This window comes from Phyllobates terribilis, unplaced genomic scaffold (assembly GCF_046119375.1).
Source record: "Phyllobates terribilis strain yellow unplaced genomic scaffold, ASM4611937v1 Scaffold_3__8_contigs__length_932513732, whole genome shotgun sequence".
NCBI classification, from domain to species: Eukaryota; Metazoa; Chordata; class Amphibia; order Anura; family Dendrobatidae; genus Phyllobates; species Phyllobates terribilis.
The window spans coordinates 925,075,670-925,091,085 of record NW_027362763.1 but is presented as its reverse complement, the minus strand read 5'-3'; the positions used below and the strand labels follow the sequence as shown (position 1 = coordinate 925,091,085).

At 40.4% G+C, this 15,416-nt stretch overlaps 1 protein-coding gene across 1 annotated transcript in view; it reads left to right on the top strand.

The window, feature by feature from the left end:
* The window catches only part of GALNT2 (polypeptide N-acetylgalactosaminyltransferase 2), a 184,807-nt gene that overhangs the window by 118,886 nt on the left and 50,505 nt on the right, over positions 1 to 15,416 (top strand). The window contains exons 10-11 of the mRNA XM_073672816.1: positions 9,810 to 9,913; positions 14,234 to 14,360. Coding sequence (XP_073528917.1) covers positions 9,810 to 9,913; positions 14,234 to 14,360 — 231 coding nt within the window. The remainder of the gene's footprint in view (positions 1 to 9,809; positions 9,914 to 14,233; positions 14,361 to 15,416) is intronic.

Below are 15,416 nucleotides of genomic sequence, written 5' to 3'. Positions count from 1 at the left end.
AGATGGATTCCCAGAGGGGTCTAAATTCCAAAAATTGGTCACTTGAGGGTATTTCTGCTGTTCTAGCACTTAAGGGCTCTGTATATGGAGTCCGCAAACTATTCTAGGAAAATCTGGTTTGCAAAAGTCAAATAGCGCTCCTTCCTCTCGAGCCTCGCCATGTGGCCAAACAGTACTGTGTAGTCACATATGGGATATTGTCACATTCAGGAGAAAATGTAACAAATTATAGGGCCTTTTTTTTTTTTACCTATTTCCCCTTGTGAAAATGAAAACTCTGGGGCTAAAATAACAGTATTAAAAATGTAATTATGATTTTGTCATCACCCAATGTTATAATATTCTGTGACACACCTGTGCTGTCAATATGCTCTCTGCATCACTAGATGTATTCACTGAGGGAAGCAGTTTGTAAAATGTGGTCACTTATGGGGGTTCTGCTGTTGTGGCATCTCAGGGGCTCTGCCAATGTGACATGGCACCTGCAAACCATTCCTGCAAAATCTGTATTTTAATATGGCGCTCCTTCCCTTCTGAGCTTTGCACTGGGCATGAAAACTAGTTTCCGACCACAAATAGAGGGTATTAGCGAACTCAGGAAAAATTTTGTATCAAAGTATGTGGTCCATTTTCTCCTAATAGCCCTTTTGAAAATTAGAAAACTGGAGGCTAAAACATTTTAGTTGAACATTTTTTTTCATTTCCACAGCCCAATGTTATACTATTCTGTGAAACAGATGTGAGTTTAAAATGCTCAATACACTCCTAAAAGGGGTCTCTTGTGGTGGGTTTCTGCTTTGTCATTTCAGCAGCTCTTCAAATAAGATATGGTGCCCACCTGATAAATCTATGCTCAAAAAGTTAATTTGCGATCCTTCTCTACTGAGCCCTGCCATGCGCTCAAACAGTAGTTTTCCCCCACATATGGGGCATCGGCATACTCAGGAGAACTTGAACAACAAATCGGGTGGTCCATTTTATCCTGTTAACATTTTGCAAATTAAATCTTTAAGGCTAAAGCAACATTTTTGTGGAAAATTTTTTTTAATTTTTATTTTCCAATGTTTTCAAATTCCATGAAGCACCTGTGGGTTCAAAATGTTCACCATACCCTTAGATAAATTCTTTGAGGGGTATAGTTTCTAAAATGGCCTCATTTGTGGGGGGGTTGGCACCTTGGGGATTCTTCAAATGTGACATAGCATCCAAAGCCTATTCAGGCCAAATCTTCACTATAAAAGTCATATGGCACTCCTTTCCTTCTGAGCCCTGCCGTGTTCCCAAACTATAAATTCTGACCACATGTGGGATATCTGCATACTCAGGGAAAATTACACAACAAATTGGGTGATCCATTTTCTCCTGATACCCTTGTGAAAATGAAAACTTTGGGGCAAAAACAGTGTTTTTCTGGGGGGAGGTGGGGTCATAATATTTTTTATTTTTACAGTCCAACCATTAAAACTTTGTGAAGCACCTGTTGGGTAAATAGGCTTACAAAGCCCTTAGATCCCTTTTGGGGTGTAGTTTCCAAAATTGGGTTACTTTTGGGGGTTTTCGGCTGTTTTGGCACCAGAGCGGCTCTTTAAGTGCAACATGGCATCCATAATCTGTTCCAACCAAATCTGCGCTCTAGAATTCAGATAGTGCTCCTTCATTTTACGTTTGCCCAAACAGTAGTTTTCACCTACATATGGTGTTTGAAAAAATTAAAAATGTCTGCAAATTTTTTAACCCTTTTAACTTTAAAAAAAAAAAAATTGATGCTGACCTAAAGTAGACGTGGAACTCAAAAAAGTTAAAAAATTGCGAACTTTTCAACATTTTTGTCCTATTTTTGAGATTTCCAGAAAAAAAAAACAATCATATCACTAAATTTTACCACTATCATGAAGTACAGTGTGTCACGAACAAACAGTCTCAGAATCAGCGGGTTTTTGCAGGAAGTCTAACATTTGTATTGGTTTGGGGGTTTGTGGTACATAATACTTTTGACCTCTTCCTGAAATACAAAAAAACCTCATATAATTGTGTAAAGAAAATTTAAGGAGAAAAATTTAAACATATGGCTCTAAGAACGTGGATATAAATAAATAAAATAATAAGCTACAACACAATGGCTAATGGGAATTACGTTTTTATACAAACCTCCAAAAATGCACAGTCACATTTAGAGTATTCCCAAACCTACAATTATTACATTCACAATATGTATAATACAATAATATGTATTAGTTACATAATCAGCATAAAACATTTACTATCAAGAGTTAACAGAAGATATTCTCATATTCCCCACAAAAGATGTTGCAGGAAATGCGCAGTACAAGGTATTACAATTCATATACAGTTGTGCTCAAAAGTTTACATACCCCGGCAGAATTTTTCCTTTCTTGGCCTTGTTTCAGAGAATATGAATGATGATAAAAAAAAAACTACTGTGTTTTCTCTTTTTAAATCTGAATGACGACCAAAAACATCCAAATGACCCTGATCAAAAGTTCACATACCCCAGTTCTTAATACAGTTTATTGCCCCCTCTAACATCAATGACAGCTTGAAGTCTTTTGTGGTAGTTGTGGATGAGGTTCTTTATTTTCTCAGATGGTAAAGCTGCCCATTCTTCTTGGCAAAAAGCCTCCAGTTCCTGTAAATTCCTGGGCTATCGAGCATGAACTGCGCGCTTGAGATCTCCCCAGAGTGGCTCAATGATATTGGCCTTGTGTTTTGGATCGTCATGTTAGAACGTCCAAATACGTCCCATGCGCACCTTCCGGGCTGATGAGTGCAAATTTGCCTCCAGTATGTGTGTGTGTGTAGATATATATACACCGCATGCAGAATTATTAGGCAAATGAGTATTTTGATCACATGATACTTTTTATACATGTTGTCCTACTCCAAGCTGCATAGGCTTGAGAACCAACTACCAATTAAGTAAATCTGGTGATGTGCATCTCTGTAATGAGGAGGGGTGTTGACTAATGACATCAACACCCTATATAAGGTGTGCTTAATTATTAGGCAACTTCCTTTCCTTTGGCAAAATGGGTCAGAAGAGAGATTTGACGGGTTCTGAAAAGTCCAAAATTGTGAGATGTCTTGCAGAGGGATGCAGCAGCCTTGAAATTTCCAAACTTTTGAAGCGTGATCACCGAACAATCAAGTGTTTCATTGCAAATAGACAACAGGGTCGCAAGAAGCGTGTTGGCCAAAAAAGGCTCAAAGTAACTGCCCATGAATTGAGGAAAATCAAGCGTGAAGATGCCATTCGCCACCAGTTTTGCCATATTTCAGAGCTGCAACGTTACTGGAGTATCAAAAAGCACAAGGTGTGCGATACTCAGGGACATGTCCAAGGTAAGGAAGGCTGAAAAACGACCACCTTTGAATAAGAAACATAAGATAAAACGTCAAGAATGGGACAAGAAATATCTTAAGACTGATTTTTCAAAGGTTTTATGGACTGATGAAATGAGAGTGACTCTTGATGGGCCAGATGGATGGGCCAGAGGCTGGATCAGTAAAGGGCAGAGAGCTCCACTCCGACTCAGACGCCAGCAAGGTGGAGGTGGGGTACTGGTATGGGCTGGTATCATCAAAGATGAACTTGTGGGACCTTTTCGGGTTGAGGATGGAGTGAAGCTCAACTCCCAGACCTACTGCCAGCTTCTGGAAGACAACTTCTTCAAGCAGTGGTACAGGAAGAAGTCGGTATCGTTCAAGAAAAACATGATTTTCATGCAGGACAATGCTCCTTCACATGCATCCAACTACTCCACAGCGTGGCTGGCCAGTAAAGGTCTAAAAGAAGAAAAAATAATGACATGGCCCCCTTGTTCACCTGATCTGAACCCCATAGAGAACCTGTGGTCCATCATAAAATGTGAGATCTACAGGGAGGGAAAACAGTACACCTCTCGGAACAGTGTCTGGGAGGCTGTGGTGGCTGCTGCACGCAATGTTGATTGAAAATAGATCAAGCAACTGACAGAATCTATAGATGGAAGGCTGTTGAGTGTCATCATAAAGAAAGGTGGCTATATTGATCACTAATTTTTTTGTTTTTGCATGTCAGAAATGTTTATTTCTAAATTTTGTGCACTGATATTGGTTTACCTGGTGAAAATAAACAAGTGAGATGGGATTATATTTGGTTTTTATTAAGTTGCCTAATAATTCTGCACAGTAATAGTTACCTGCACAAACAGATATCCTCCTAAGATAGCCAAATCGAAAAAAAGCCCACTCCAACTTCCAAAAATATTAAGCTTGGATATTTATGAGTCTTTTGGGTTGATTGAGAACATAGTTGTTGATCAATAATAAAAATAATCCTCTAAAATACAACTTGCCTAATAATTCTGCACACAGTGTGTATATGTGTGTGTGTGTGTGTGTGTGTATATATAGATATATATATCTATATATATATCTATCGTGCTGCATTCATCTTTCCTTCAACTTTTACCAAGTTTCCTGTGCCTTTGTAACTCACACATCCCCAAAACATCAGCAATCCACATCTGTGCTTTACTGTAGGAATGGTGTTCCTTTCATCATAGACCTTGTTGACCTCTCTCCAAATGTAACGTTTATGGTTGTGGCCAAAAAGTTCAATTTTGGTCTCATCACTCCAAATTACCTTGCTCCAGAAGTTTTAAGGCTTGTTTCTGTGCTGTTTGGCGCATTGTAGGCTATATACTTTGTGGCATTTGCGCAGTAATGGCTTTCTTCTGGCAACTCGACCATGCAGCCCATTTTTCTTCAAGTGCCTCCTTATTGTGCATCTTGAAACACCCACACCGCTAGTTTTCAGAGAGTCCTGAATTTCAGCTGATGTTATTTGTGGGTTTTTCTTTGCAATTTTCCTGGCAGTTGTGGCCAAAATTTTTGTTGACCGTGGTTTTGTTTTTACAGAGCCACTGATTTTCTATTTGTTAATCACAATTTGAATGCTGCTGACTGGCATTACCAATTCCTTGGATATTTTTTTGTATCCCTTTCCTGTGTTATACAGTTCAACTAACTTTTCCCGTAGATCCATTGACAATTCTTTTGCTTTCCCCATGACTCACAATCCAGAAATGTCAGTGGCTGGATGAAAAATGCAAGAGTCTGTCTAGATCCCAGAAACTCACTCAGCTTTTATGCACACACACTGATTACAAGCAAACAGGTCACAGGTGAGGATGTTACCTTTAGCAGTCATTCAAACCCATTTGTGTCAAATTCTCTGCATGTTATCAGGCCAAAATCACCAGGGTATGTGAACTTTTGATCAGGGTCATTTGGATGTTTTTGGTTGTCATTAAGATTTAAAAAGCGAAAACACAGTAGTTTGACAATAAATGGCTTCACCCAACTAATAACCACGAGTGGAGAAAAAGGTTTTTTGTTATCATTCATATTCTCTGAAACCAGGCCAAGAAAGCAAAAATTCTGCCTGGGTATGTAAACTTTTGAGCACAACTGTATCAACATATTCTACCTAGAGCAGTCTCGGTAGAAAAATGCTAATAAAGTGCTGGAGTAAGACAGATCTAAGTATACAGTGAGAAGACAAAGGTACTTAAAGACACACTCCTCTCATTAAAGTTTTCATTCTCTTAATATATTGCAATCATCATATTATATAGCACTGTGTACTTAAAATTGCTCATTTTGCCTTTCTACCCAGCTAAATCTTCTTTTCCATTAGGTCTATAACATAGTTACATAGTTTATAAGGCCGAAAAAAGACAAGCGTCCATCCAGTTCAGCCTATTTCTTGAGCGCTGCAGCTATTCCGCAGCGTTGATCCAGGGGAAGGCAAAAAAAAAACAAAAAAACATGCGGTATAGGCCAATTTACATCATTGAGGAAAAATTCACTTCCCGACGCCAATCTGGCAGTCAGATTAAATCCCTGGATTAATTAACTAAGCATAAGATGTAATTTTATTGTTCTCTCTTGAACTCATTAAGTGAGTTGGACATCACCACTTCCTCTCCCAGAGAGTTCCAGAGTCTCACGGCTCTGACCGTAAAGAATCCCCTTCTATGCTGGTGCAGGAACCTCCTTTCCTCCAGACGCATAGTGTGCCCCCTCGTCTTTGTCACCATCCTTGGTATAAACAGGTCATGGGAGAGATCTCTGTACTGCCCCCTGATGTATTTATACATGTTTATGAGGTCTCCCCTAAGCCTTCTCTTTTCCAACGTAAATAGGCCTAATTTTGACAACCTCTCTGGGTATTCTAGTCCCTCCATTCCCTTTATTACCTTAGTCGCCCTCCTTTGTACCCTCTCTAGCTCCAATATGTCTTTCCTGAGCACCGGAGCCCAGAACTGTGCACAATATTCTAAGTGCGGCCTTACCAGCGCTTTATACAGAGGAAGAACAATGTTCTCATCTTATGCCCCTATTCCTCTTCTGATGCATGCCATGACTCTATTTGCCTTCGCAGCTGCTGCCTGACACTGGGCACTCCAATTTAATTTGCTATTAACCAAGACGCCCAGGTCCTTCTCCATGTCAGATTTCCCCAACGGTTTCCCATTTAATATGTATGGGTGACTGCTGTTTTTCTTTCCCATGTGCATGACCTTACATTTATCGGCATTGAACCCCATTTGCCATTTTTTGGCCCAACTCCCCAATTTATCTAAATCCTCCTGTAGCTGTGCCCTATCCTCATCTGTATTAACTACTTTACAAAGTTTAGTATCATCTGCAAATATTGCTATTTTACTATGCATCCCTTCCACTAGATCATTAATAAATATATTAAATAATATAGGGCCCAAGACAGACCCTTGAGGCAGCCCGCTAGTAACCCTGACACACCCTGCGCTTACTCCATTGATAACCACCCTCTGCTTTCTATCCCTCAGCCAGCTATTTACCCACTTGCACACATTATCCCCCAGACCAAGCATTCTCATTTTATATACCAACCTTTTGTGTGGCACGGTATCAAACGCTTTGGAGAATTCCAGGTATACAACATCCACTGACTAACCCCTTCACGCCGCGACCCTTCTCTGTTTTTGCGCTTTCGTTTTTTGCTTCTCTTCTTCCTGGATCCATAACTCTATTTTTTCTGAACAATATGGCCATGTGGGACTTGTTTTTTTATGGGAAGAGTTGTGCTTTTGAACGACACCATTGGTTTTACCGTATCATGTACTGGAAAACGGGAAAAAAATTCCAAGTGCGGTGAAATTACAAAAAAAGTGCAATTCCACAGTGGAATTTTTTGGGGGTTTTTACCATGTTCACTAAATGCTAAAACTGACCTGCCATTATGATTCTCCAGGTCATTACGAGTTCATAGATGCCAAACGTGTAAAAAAAAATATATAGTTAAGAAAAATGTCGCCATTTTCCAAGACCCGCAGGAGTCTCCATTTTTCGGGATCTGGGGCTGGAAGAGGCTTATTTTTTTGTGCTCAGAGCTGACCTTTTTATTACCATTTTTGGGGTAGATAAGATGTTTTAATCACCCGTTATTACATTTTAGTGCAATGTTGTGGGGACGAAAATATGTGTGTGTGATTTTTTATTTTTTTTGTTTTATTTTGAATAGGGCAATAGGGGGGTGATTTGAACTTTTATATTTATAAAACTTTTTTTTTTTTTTTTACTATTTTCACATTCTTCAAAAGTCTGAATGGGAGACTAGAAGCTGTGATTCTCTGATCGCCACTGCTACACATAGGTGTGTGTAGCAGAATTGCTCACTTGCTATGAGCGCCGACCGCTGGGCGACGCTCGTAGCATCCTGGCAATGACAACCTCAGGGGTCTCCTGCACACCCCAGGTTGTCATGCCAACCCATTGGCGACCTGCGGTCATGTGGCAGGGTCGCCGATGGGTGGGCTTAGTGACGCGCTTCCGGTGCGGCCATGCTACATGCACCTGTCGGATATTGACAGCAGCATTTAACATGTTAACAGCAGCGGGCGGATCGCTGTTAGGGGCACATTACGGCTGATCATGTACGGCGCATGTCGTGAAAGGGTTAAAAAACTGACTAGGTGCATCCTTCTACCTCTATGTAGAAACAGGAGGTTAATTTCCCATGTAGGAGTCATGAGTCACTGCAAAAGTCCTTGGCTGAGGGAGGAGGAGCAGCCTGTCAGGAGTTGAAGATGGGAATTAGTCATACAGGGACAAGAAACTTTCTGTTAATACATAGAGCAGAGAAAAGAGAAGAATTAGCTGGGTAGAAGGGCAAAATGAGCAACTGTAAGTACACAGTGCTGTATGCAATATATTAAGAGGCTATAAACTTTGATGGGAGGAGTGCTTCTTTAATTATCCAGAAGGACAGTAAATAAGATATTAGCTCTTACCATAATAAAGTCATAATAGCTGAACTTGAGCTTTGTAATCATTGAAACTAATTGTGAGGTGTCAGTTGTACACTCGTATAATAAATGTCAAAGGATATAAAGTTCTTAAAGGGAATCTGTCAACCGTCCTAAGCCGTCTATATGGGCACGCAGGTCATAGAAAGTTAAATAAAATGATACCTTCATATTTGCAATCCGATGTCTTATTCCAGAAAATCCACATTTTTCTTTTATATATAAATGTTAAGTTAAAACACAAGCTAAATGTTGTTGGACTATATTACATTTATTTATTTTGTTAACCCCTCCGTCATTATGGTGAAGCCTTCTCCATACAGAGTAAGTGCTGGCTGTGTTATATGGTAAAATATGAAATGATGATGGATGTTTGGGGAGGGGACAATTTAGGTGGTAGTTACCGTATTCTTTGGACAATAAGACGAACTTTTTTTCCCACAAATTTGGGAGGAAAATGGGGAGTGCGTCTTATGGTCCAAACGTAGCTGACCGGGGAGTTGTGGTGGTGGTGGAGCGGGATCACAGGAAGCAGGGCCCCACCGTTCCCTCACTCAGGAACCCGGCAGCAGAAGTGGTGAGATGCTGCGGGGCCGGTGTCGGCGGTGAAGTAGAGTGGCGTGCGTTGCTTCTCCAGTGACCGCGGCCATCTTCCTAAAACCCGGATTTACAGGGAAATGGTTGTCCAAGCTGGCGCATGTGCAGACTGGGATTTCGGCAACCATTTCCCTAAGGCCCACGGCTTCAGGAAGATGGGCGCCGAGATCCAAGTCTGCATATGCGCTGGCTCGGACGGCCATTTCCCTGCTGAAATAATAAATGAATGATAATGGATAATAGGATAATGATCCTAAACACACGTCAAAATCCACAATAGACTACCTCAAAAGGTGCAAGCTAAAGATTTTACAATGGCCCTCCTAGAGGCCCTCCTACAGTCTCCTAATCTGAACATCATTGAAAATCTGTGGCTAGACCTCAAAATATCAGTGCATGCAAGACGACCCAGGGAACTCACAGAACTGAAAGAGTTTTCCAAGGAAGAATGGATGTAAATCCATCCAACAAAAATTGAAAGACCCTTGGCTGGCTACAAAAAGCGTTTACAAGATGTGATACTTTTCTTTAAAAAAAAAAATTAGCATCCGCCCATTTTCCTTTTTGTATTTTTTAAAATGTAAAAGGTGAAAATGTATTTATTGTTTTGCCTAATATAGAAAGGAATATGTCATCTTTAACTTTAGGTCTTTTAGAGATCATTTCATCTTCTACTTGCTTAACTGTTCACAATAACAGTAATTTTGACAAGGGTTGCTCAAACTTTTACATGCCACTATATGTCACTTTTTAGCAGTCGTCTCATTATTATGGGTATATTGTTTTGGTTTATATTATTATGGTACTTCTGTACAGTAATTAGTGGGTTTTTATAAAACTTTCTATTGTCCATTGTAGAACGCCAATGATTGCTGGAGGGCTCTTTGTGATGGACAAATCCTACTTTGAAGAATTGGGAAAATACGATATGATGATGGATGTTTGGGGAGGAGAAAATTTAGGTAGGTATAAGTAGTGGACTTGCTCTAAAAACATGAACGCTATTTTATTTTCTGTTTAATGTTCTAAAATGTCAGATATCTTAAATATGATGCATCAACTGTAATCTTACACATGTATGAGGAAGACAGATTCCTGATACTGCATTTACACAACTTCTCACGTATTGCAATCATTCTGGTGATAAAACTTTTAGAAAATTAATTTTGTGAACTGCTATAATTCAGAGTGAAAGTATATAGATTTTCTTAAAAAAAAAAAAAAAAAAGCTATAACATACATTTTAAGGTAATCTTAAATCAAAGTTTCTGATGTATGGAAATGGACACACTAAGGCTGTGCTTCCCCAAAAAAATTGTCTTTACCGAAAACTACTTATCAGGAAGTGCATTTTATCCCTGATGAAGAGCCTTGTCTTCATCTGGTCGCTCAAGGTATTGTAGAACTTATATCCCTATATCATCTTCAAGTTACCATTGCTAATTGATTCTCATCTCAACCCCTTCATGATCATATAATATAAATTTGCATAATAAATAATGAGCTTGAAAAATCTATCAAAATACTAAATATAAGTCATACTTTGAATACTAAAAAAGAAAAAACAATGAGATGCCAGTGTGAAGAAATGGCACCAGAGAGACCCCCCACATCCCCACTATTACGTCAGACGGATCACGTGGTACGAATCTGCCCTTGGCACCAACGTGATATTCCGCACCCCCTCAAGGACGCGTAAGGTCAGATTGGTGCAGTTCTACACAGACACCCCCTGTCCACACGGGTACAGGAAGGCAGCAGGGAGTAAGATGATGTGGCCCACTCAGTCACTGACGTGGCACCGCACTCGCTTACATCCCTGACAGGCTCAGAGGCTCCTTCACTAGCTCCAGGGAAGCAGAGCCTGGTCGGCCTGGGAGAGATGCCACCAGTTTCTATTAGATATAACGGATTGATATCGGGCTAGAATCCAGCTTGGTAGCATGTTCTTTGAACCGAACAATGGACGTGAAAGTTCGTGGATCGAGATAAAGAGCAGCCCAAGGTTAAATTATTTATTTAATCACCGTAGGGACGCACTAGACTTCACACTATATACATAAGGATTATACATACACAATGGTCAGAGTTGCAAGCACAATGGTAGGGGTACAAAAGATATAAAGCGGTTATTACTAGTTAGTTACCGATCAGATGGACGACCTGGCTTTCAGGGAAGGGCTGCCACATGGGAGGCTTGCGGGACCTGTCTTTGTTGTTGCCGGACTTTTCCCCCCATGACGTGACGTCACAACCTCCCAAGAAAAAAGACACTGGGCTCTGGCAGCAGGGTCTGTTAAACTCTCTGGGTCACTCCCACTACTGCGTCCTGGTTGAGCCCAAGTCTCCACCCCTGGTCTAAACTCCCAAAAAGTACAATGGGCTATACCTCCTTACTGTACCCTTCCATTGAGCCGATTCTGGTGTCATCGGACCTAGCCGGGCCCCTGCTACGCGTGGATACCATGCACCAGGGTCCTAGGGGCCCCGCAAGGCTGTACCGGGTATCTCCCTTTCCGTACGCGCTGGACTGTGTGGAAATCTAGGGTGACATTCCCCTTTCTCTTAGTTTTCCAAAGATCTAGTTGGTTTGTTACCGGGATGGATCGTATTCCCATAACTCGATGTTGAATTATGGTATCTTACAGAAAAGAGCATATGGCCTGGGGGAAGGGTCGTGCTGTGAGGGGATGTTACTCCCTGCTTCTCAGCCCCCTCCCTTCTGCTTGTTGCAAAAGGTGTCGAATTACACTGTGCATTAGAGTTCTCTATAAAACCCGCCAGACAGTGCACAGTGATTGTCAGGGGATTATCTTGAATATTCTTCACAGCCAGAATTGCTGTTTTTCAGTCATCACACTTCTCCCAAGAAGGGCAAATAAAAAGCAAACAAAACATCATGCACCCTAAAATGGTACCAATAAAAATATTAGATCGGTATGCTAAAAACAAACCCTTATACAAGTCTGTCAATGGAAAAATAAAAAAAAGTTGCAGGTCACAAGCATATGGCAATGCCAGTTATTTTTTAAACAAAGTTCTCAATTTTTTTATTGACTAAAGTATAAAAAAAGCCGTTTAAATTTGGTATAGCCACACTGACCTGAAGAATCATATTGCTGGGTCATTTTTATACCAAGATGAATCCCTTAAAGACAAATCCCAAAAATAAGTGGTGGAGTTGTTTTTTCACCGTTTTTATCAGTCATATTTTAAAGTGAAAGGTGTAATTCAAAACTCCAGTTCGGCCCTTAAAAACAAGCCCTCGTACAGACATGTCCCCGAAAAAATAAAAAATGTATTATTCTTGGAAAAGGGGGAGGAAAACAACAAAAGCGTAAAAATAGGAAATTACCTAGTCAAAAAGGGTTAATAAAATATAAAATACTTTGAAAAGCTTTTTCGACTAGGTTTTAGTACACATGGTAATCTTTACATCATATACATCTGTGTTGTGATTAACTTGTTATTAACCAATCTGTCATTAATAGTGGTGCGCAAACGTGCTCAGATAAGGTGTTATCAGAGCACGCTCGAGTCCTAACCTAGTATCTTCGGCGTGCTCACAAAATATGTTCGCAACGCCACGGCTGCATGTCTCGCGGCTGTTAGACAGCCACAACACATTGTTTGGGAGGCAATCCCTGCATGTCTCGCGGAAGTCCAACATCTGCGGTGACGCGAACATATGGGGTTATCTGTGCACGTTCGCGCATCACTAGTCATTAACCAAAGTAAAATATTTTGTTCAATTTTGGGTTATTTAGTCAGGGTTTGGATGTGCTTCCCTAAAGGAGTTATACCTCCAAGCTATTTCTTTTAAGAATATACTGGATTTTAACACAGCTGTAGATATGTCCCATACTGCAAATAATACAGATAATTATCAGATTGCCTCAAGGCTACACAATCCTCTTTGTTCTGGATGCCTTTCTCTTGCTCTCTGCATCCTTGCCTTTAGACGTGCTTGCAAGGGTCAGATCTTCAAATATTTGCTACCTATGAGGCTTCAATGTATAGTGGGATGTAGGCAGCAATGCTTCTGATGAATTGGATCTTGAGCACTAAACTAAAAATGTTGGGACAAAAAGGAAAAGAGAAACTGCTTATCTTTGTTTTAATGTTGCACATATAATTAAAAAATTTTAGTAAATGCACATCACAAATTGGAGAACATTTCATGGAAACCAATGAAACGCAACCAGTTTCGCCTTCCCAGCTTTGTCTGGAGTTACCATTCTAGGTTCCTTTCCTTAAGTAACAAATGTCAAAACAGAAGCAGATGTGATAAAATAACAAAATGAACTATGCACTTCTTTTTTTTTTTCTTCCCCGTTGACCTAGAGCAGAGGGCCAAACTCTCACAGTGGCTGCAATTTCATGTTAACGAAGACTGGGAACAATCAGTGGCCCCTAACTAGCATAGTCAAGCCATTGGCTGCGAACTTAAAGCAACAGCACTCAGCAAACATTTAACACATTAATTGCTGTATTTATAAACTCCTAAAACTTCCACTGCTAAGAATTACAGGCAGAAACATATCCATTATTGAATACCATCAAGAAGCCATTTATTCTGCAGCAGGACAGAATATTGAATATTTATTTTGCAGCAGGACAACAATCCCAACCATACACCCAATGTCATTAAAGGGAATCTGTTCGCAGGTCTTTGCTACCTCATCTGAGAGCAGTGTAATGTAGTAAAGCATTATGGGCCACAACAGAAAACAAAGATTAAAAACCAGTAGGAAAGTGACCATGGGTCCTATGATGTGATCATGATAAAGTCTGGATGTCCTCACCAAGATACCCTATGTCAATTACTACCTTGCCGCTGAGGTTGGCACTGTAAAAATTTGACTATAAATGGCGCCCCGCTCAGCGGTGGCTGTCCCTGAAAGAACCTAGTCATCCCATATAGCATAATTGTCCAGGTGGGTCCAATGGTATACTGTCACTACAGAGAGCAAGAGACAGAACAGGTAAAAAAGCCTATACTGTAGGTAGCAATGCAATAATTCCTCCATTAATTCAAAACCGAATAGATCATGGTTTACTTATCATTTCACCAGTATGTCGCAATGCTTTTCCCCATTAAGGTTCATCAGGAGTCTAATTGATAGATGGGGGAACAGATGAAATGTCCAGCAATCAAATATAGAACACAATATGTTAAGGAATTACGAAAACAAAAGTATTTTCTTCATCTCTTTATGCACCAGGTATTACTGTATTAGTCTGTCTTCTAATTTATAGTTTGTTTTTTATCTCATTGTTAGAAATTTCATTCCGTGTGTGGCAATGTGGTGGAAGTCTGGAAATCATTCCCTGCAGTAGAGTAGGCCATGTGTTTCGTAAACAGCATCCATACACATTTCCCGGTGGAAGTGGAACCGTTTTTGCGAGGTAAGAAGACCTGTTGATAAATAGATTTAAGTTTCAGGTTACTAAAACATAGATTTCTACTGGAAAGTTTATAGTCTTGGGGTATGTGTACTCAATGCTTTTATTCCTCCAGCGGAGCTGCAAATTTCTTCCTTGAAAAAACACTCCTGGAAAATGCTGGTGTCTTTTTCCTGAAGCAGCTTTTCTGGCAGATTTTTGCGTCTGCTCTGCCGACAGCAACTTCTCTCGGTTTTACACTATTGTGGCAGGTAGCTTCGCCCAAAGAATGAGCATGTTGCTTGGTTTATCTGCTTCATGGTTTCTGAACTTTGAAATGATTAAAAGAAGTAGAAAAATGACAGAACATATGGACAGCAATGTCATTTTTACATTTCCGTGCACTATGTTGGTATTTAATAGCAGTTTTGCTGCGCTGTTTAAGGCGTCTTCAAGGTGAAATCCGCCTGAATAAGTTGTGTGTGCACACACCCCAAGTGGGAAATTTAAAGCTCAATTTTAACAGTTGGGACACAAACTTAAAAAGGTATTCTCAATTTGTCTCATGAGCAGCTCAGGGCTGTGCCGTCTCCTAACTTCATGGTTTCTAGTGGTGCCCAGCACCATTTTACACATGCTGCTAACACAGTGAGTGGACTGATGGAATCTGGTGTTGCTGTGCTGGCTTCCCCATCATTTCCTGCTGTAATCTGATCACATGGTGTAGCACAGCCAATCGGGGGCTGACGCAGGCTGTATAAAGCATAGAGGCTGGCCAAATAATGCAGATTTATGCCCGTTTTGTGTAGGGATAGGCGCGCTCAGAGCACAGAGGACAGGGAAAGAAAAAGGCCTAATGTGATTGTAGAGGACTACTTCAGTGCCGATGTACCAGACTGGAAACGTGAGCTGATTTTTTTGTCTATTTTTACACAGTGGCAGCAAGCATGGGTAGTATCAATCCACACATTGTTGATTGTGAAGTGTGCACGTTGTTTAAACTAATTTGTTGAGTCCTCTTCACACATGTACACACGCCACATAAGTCCAGCAGCCAGTTGCTTGTGCTTACTTGTTCTT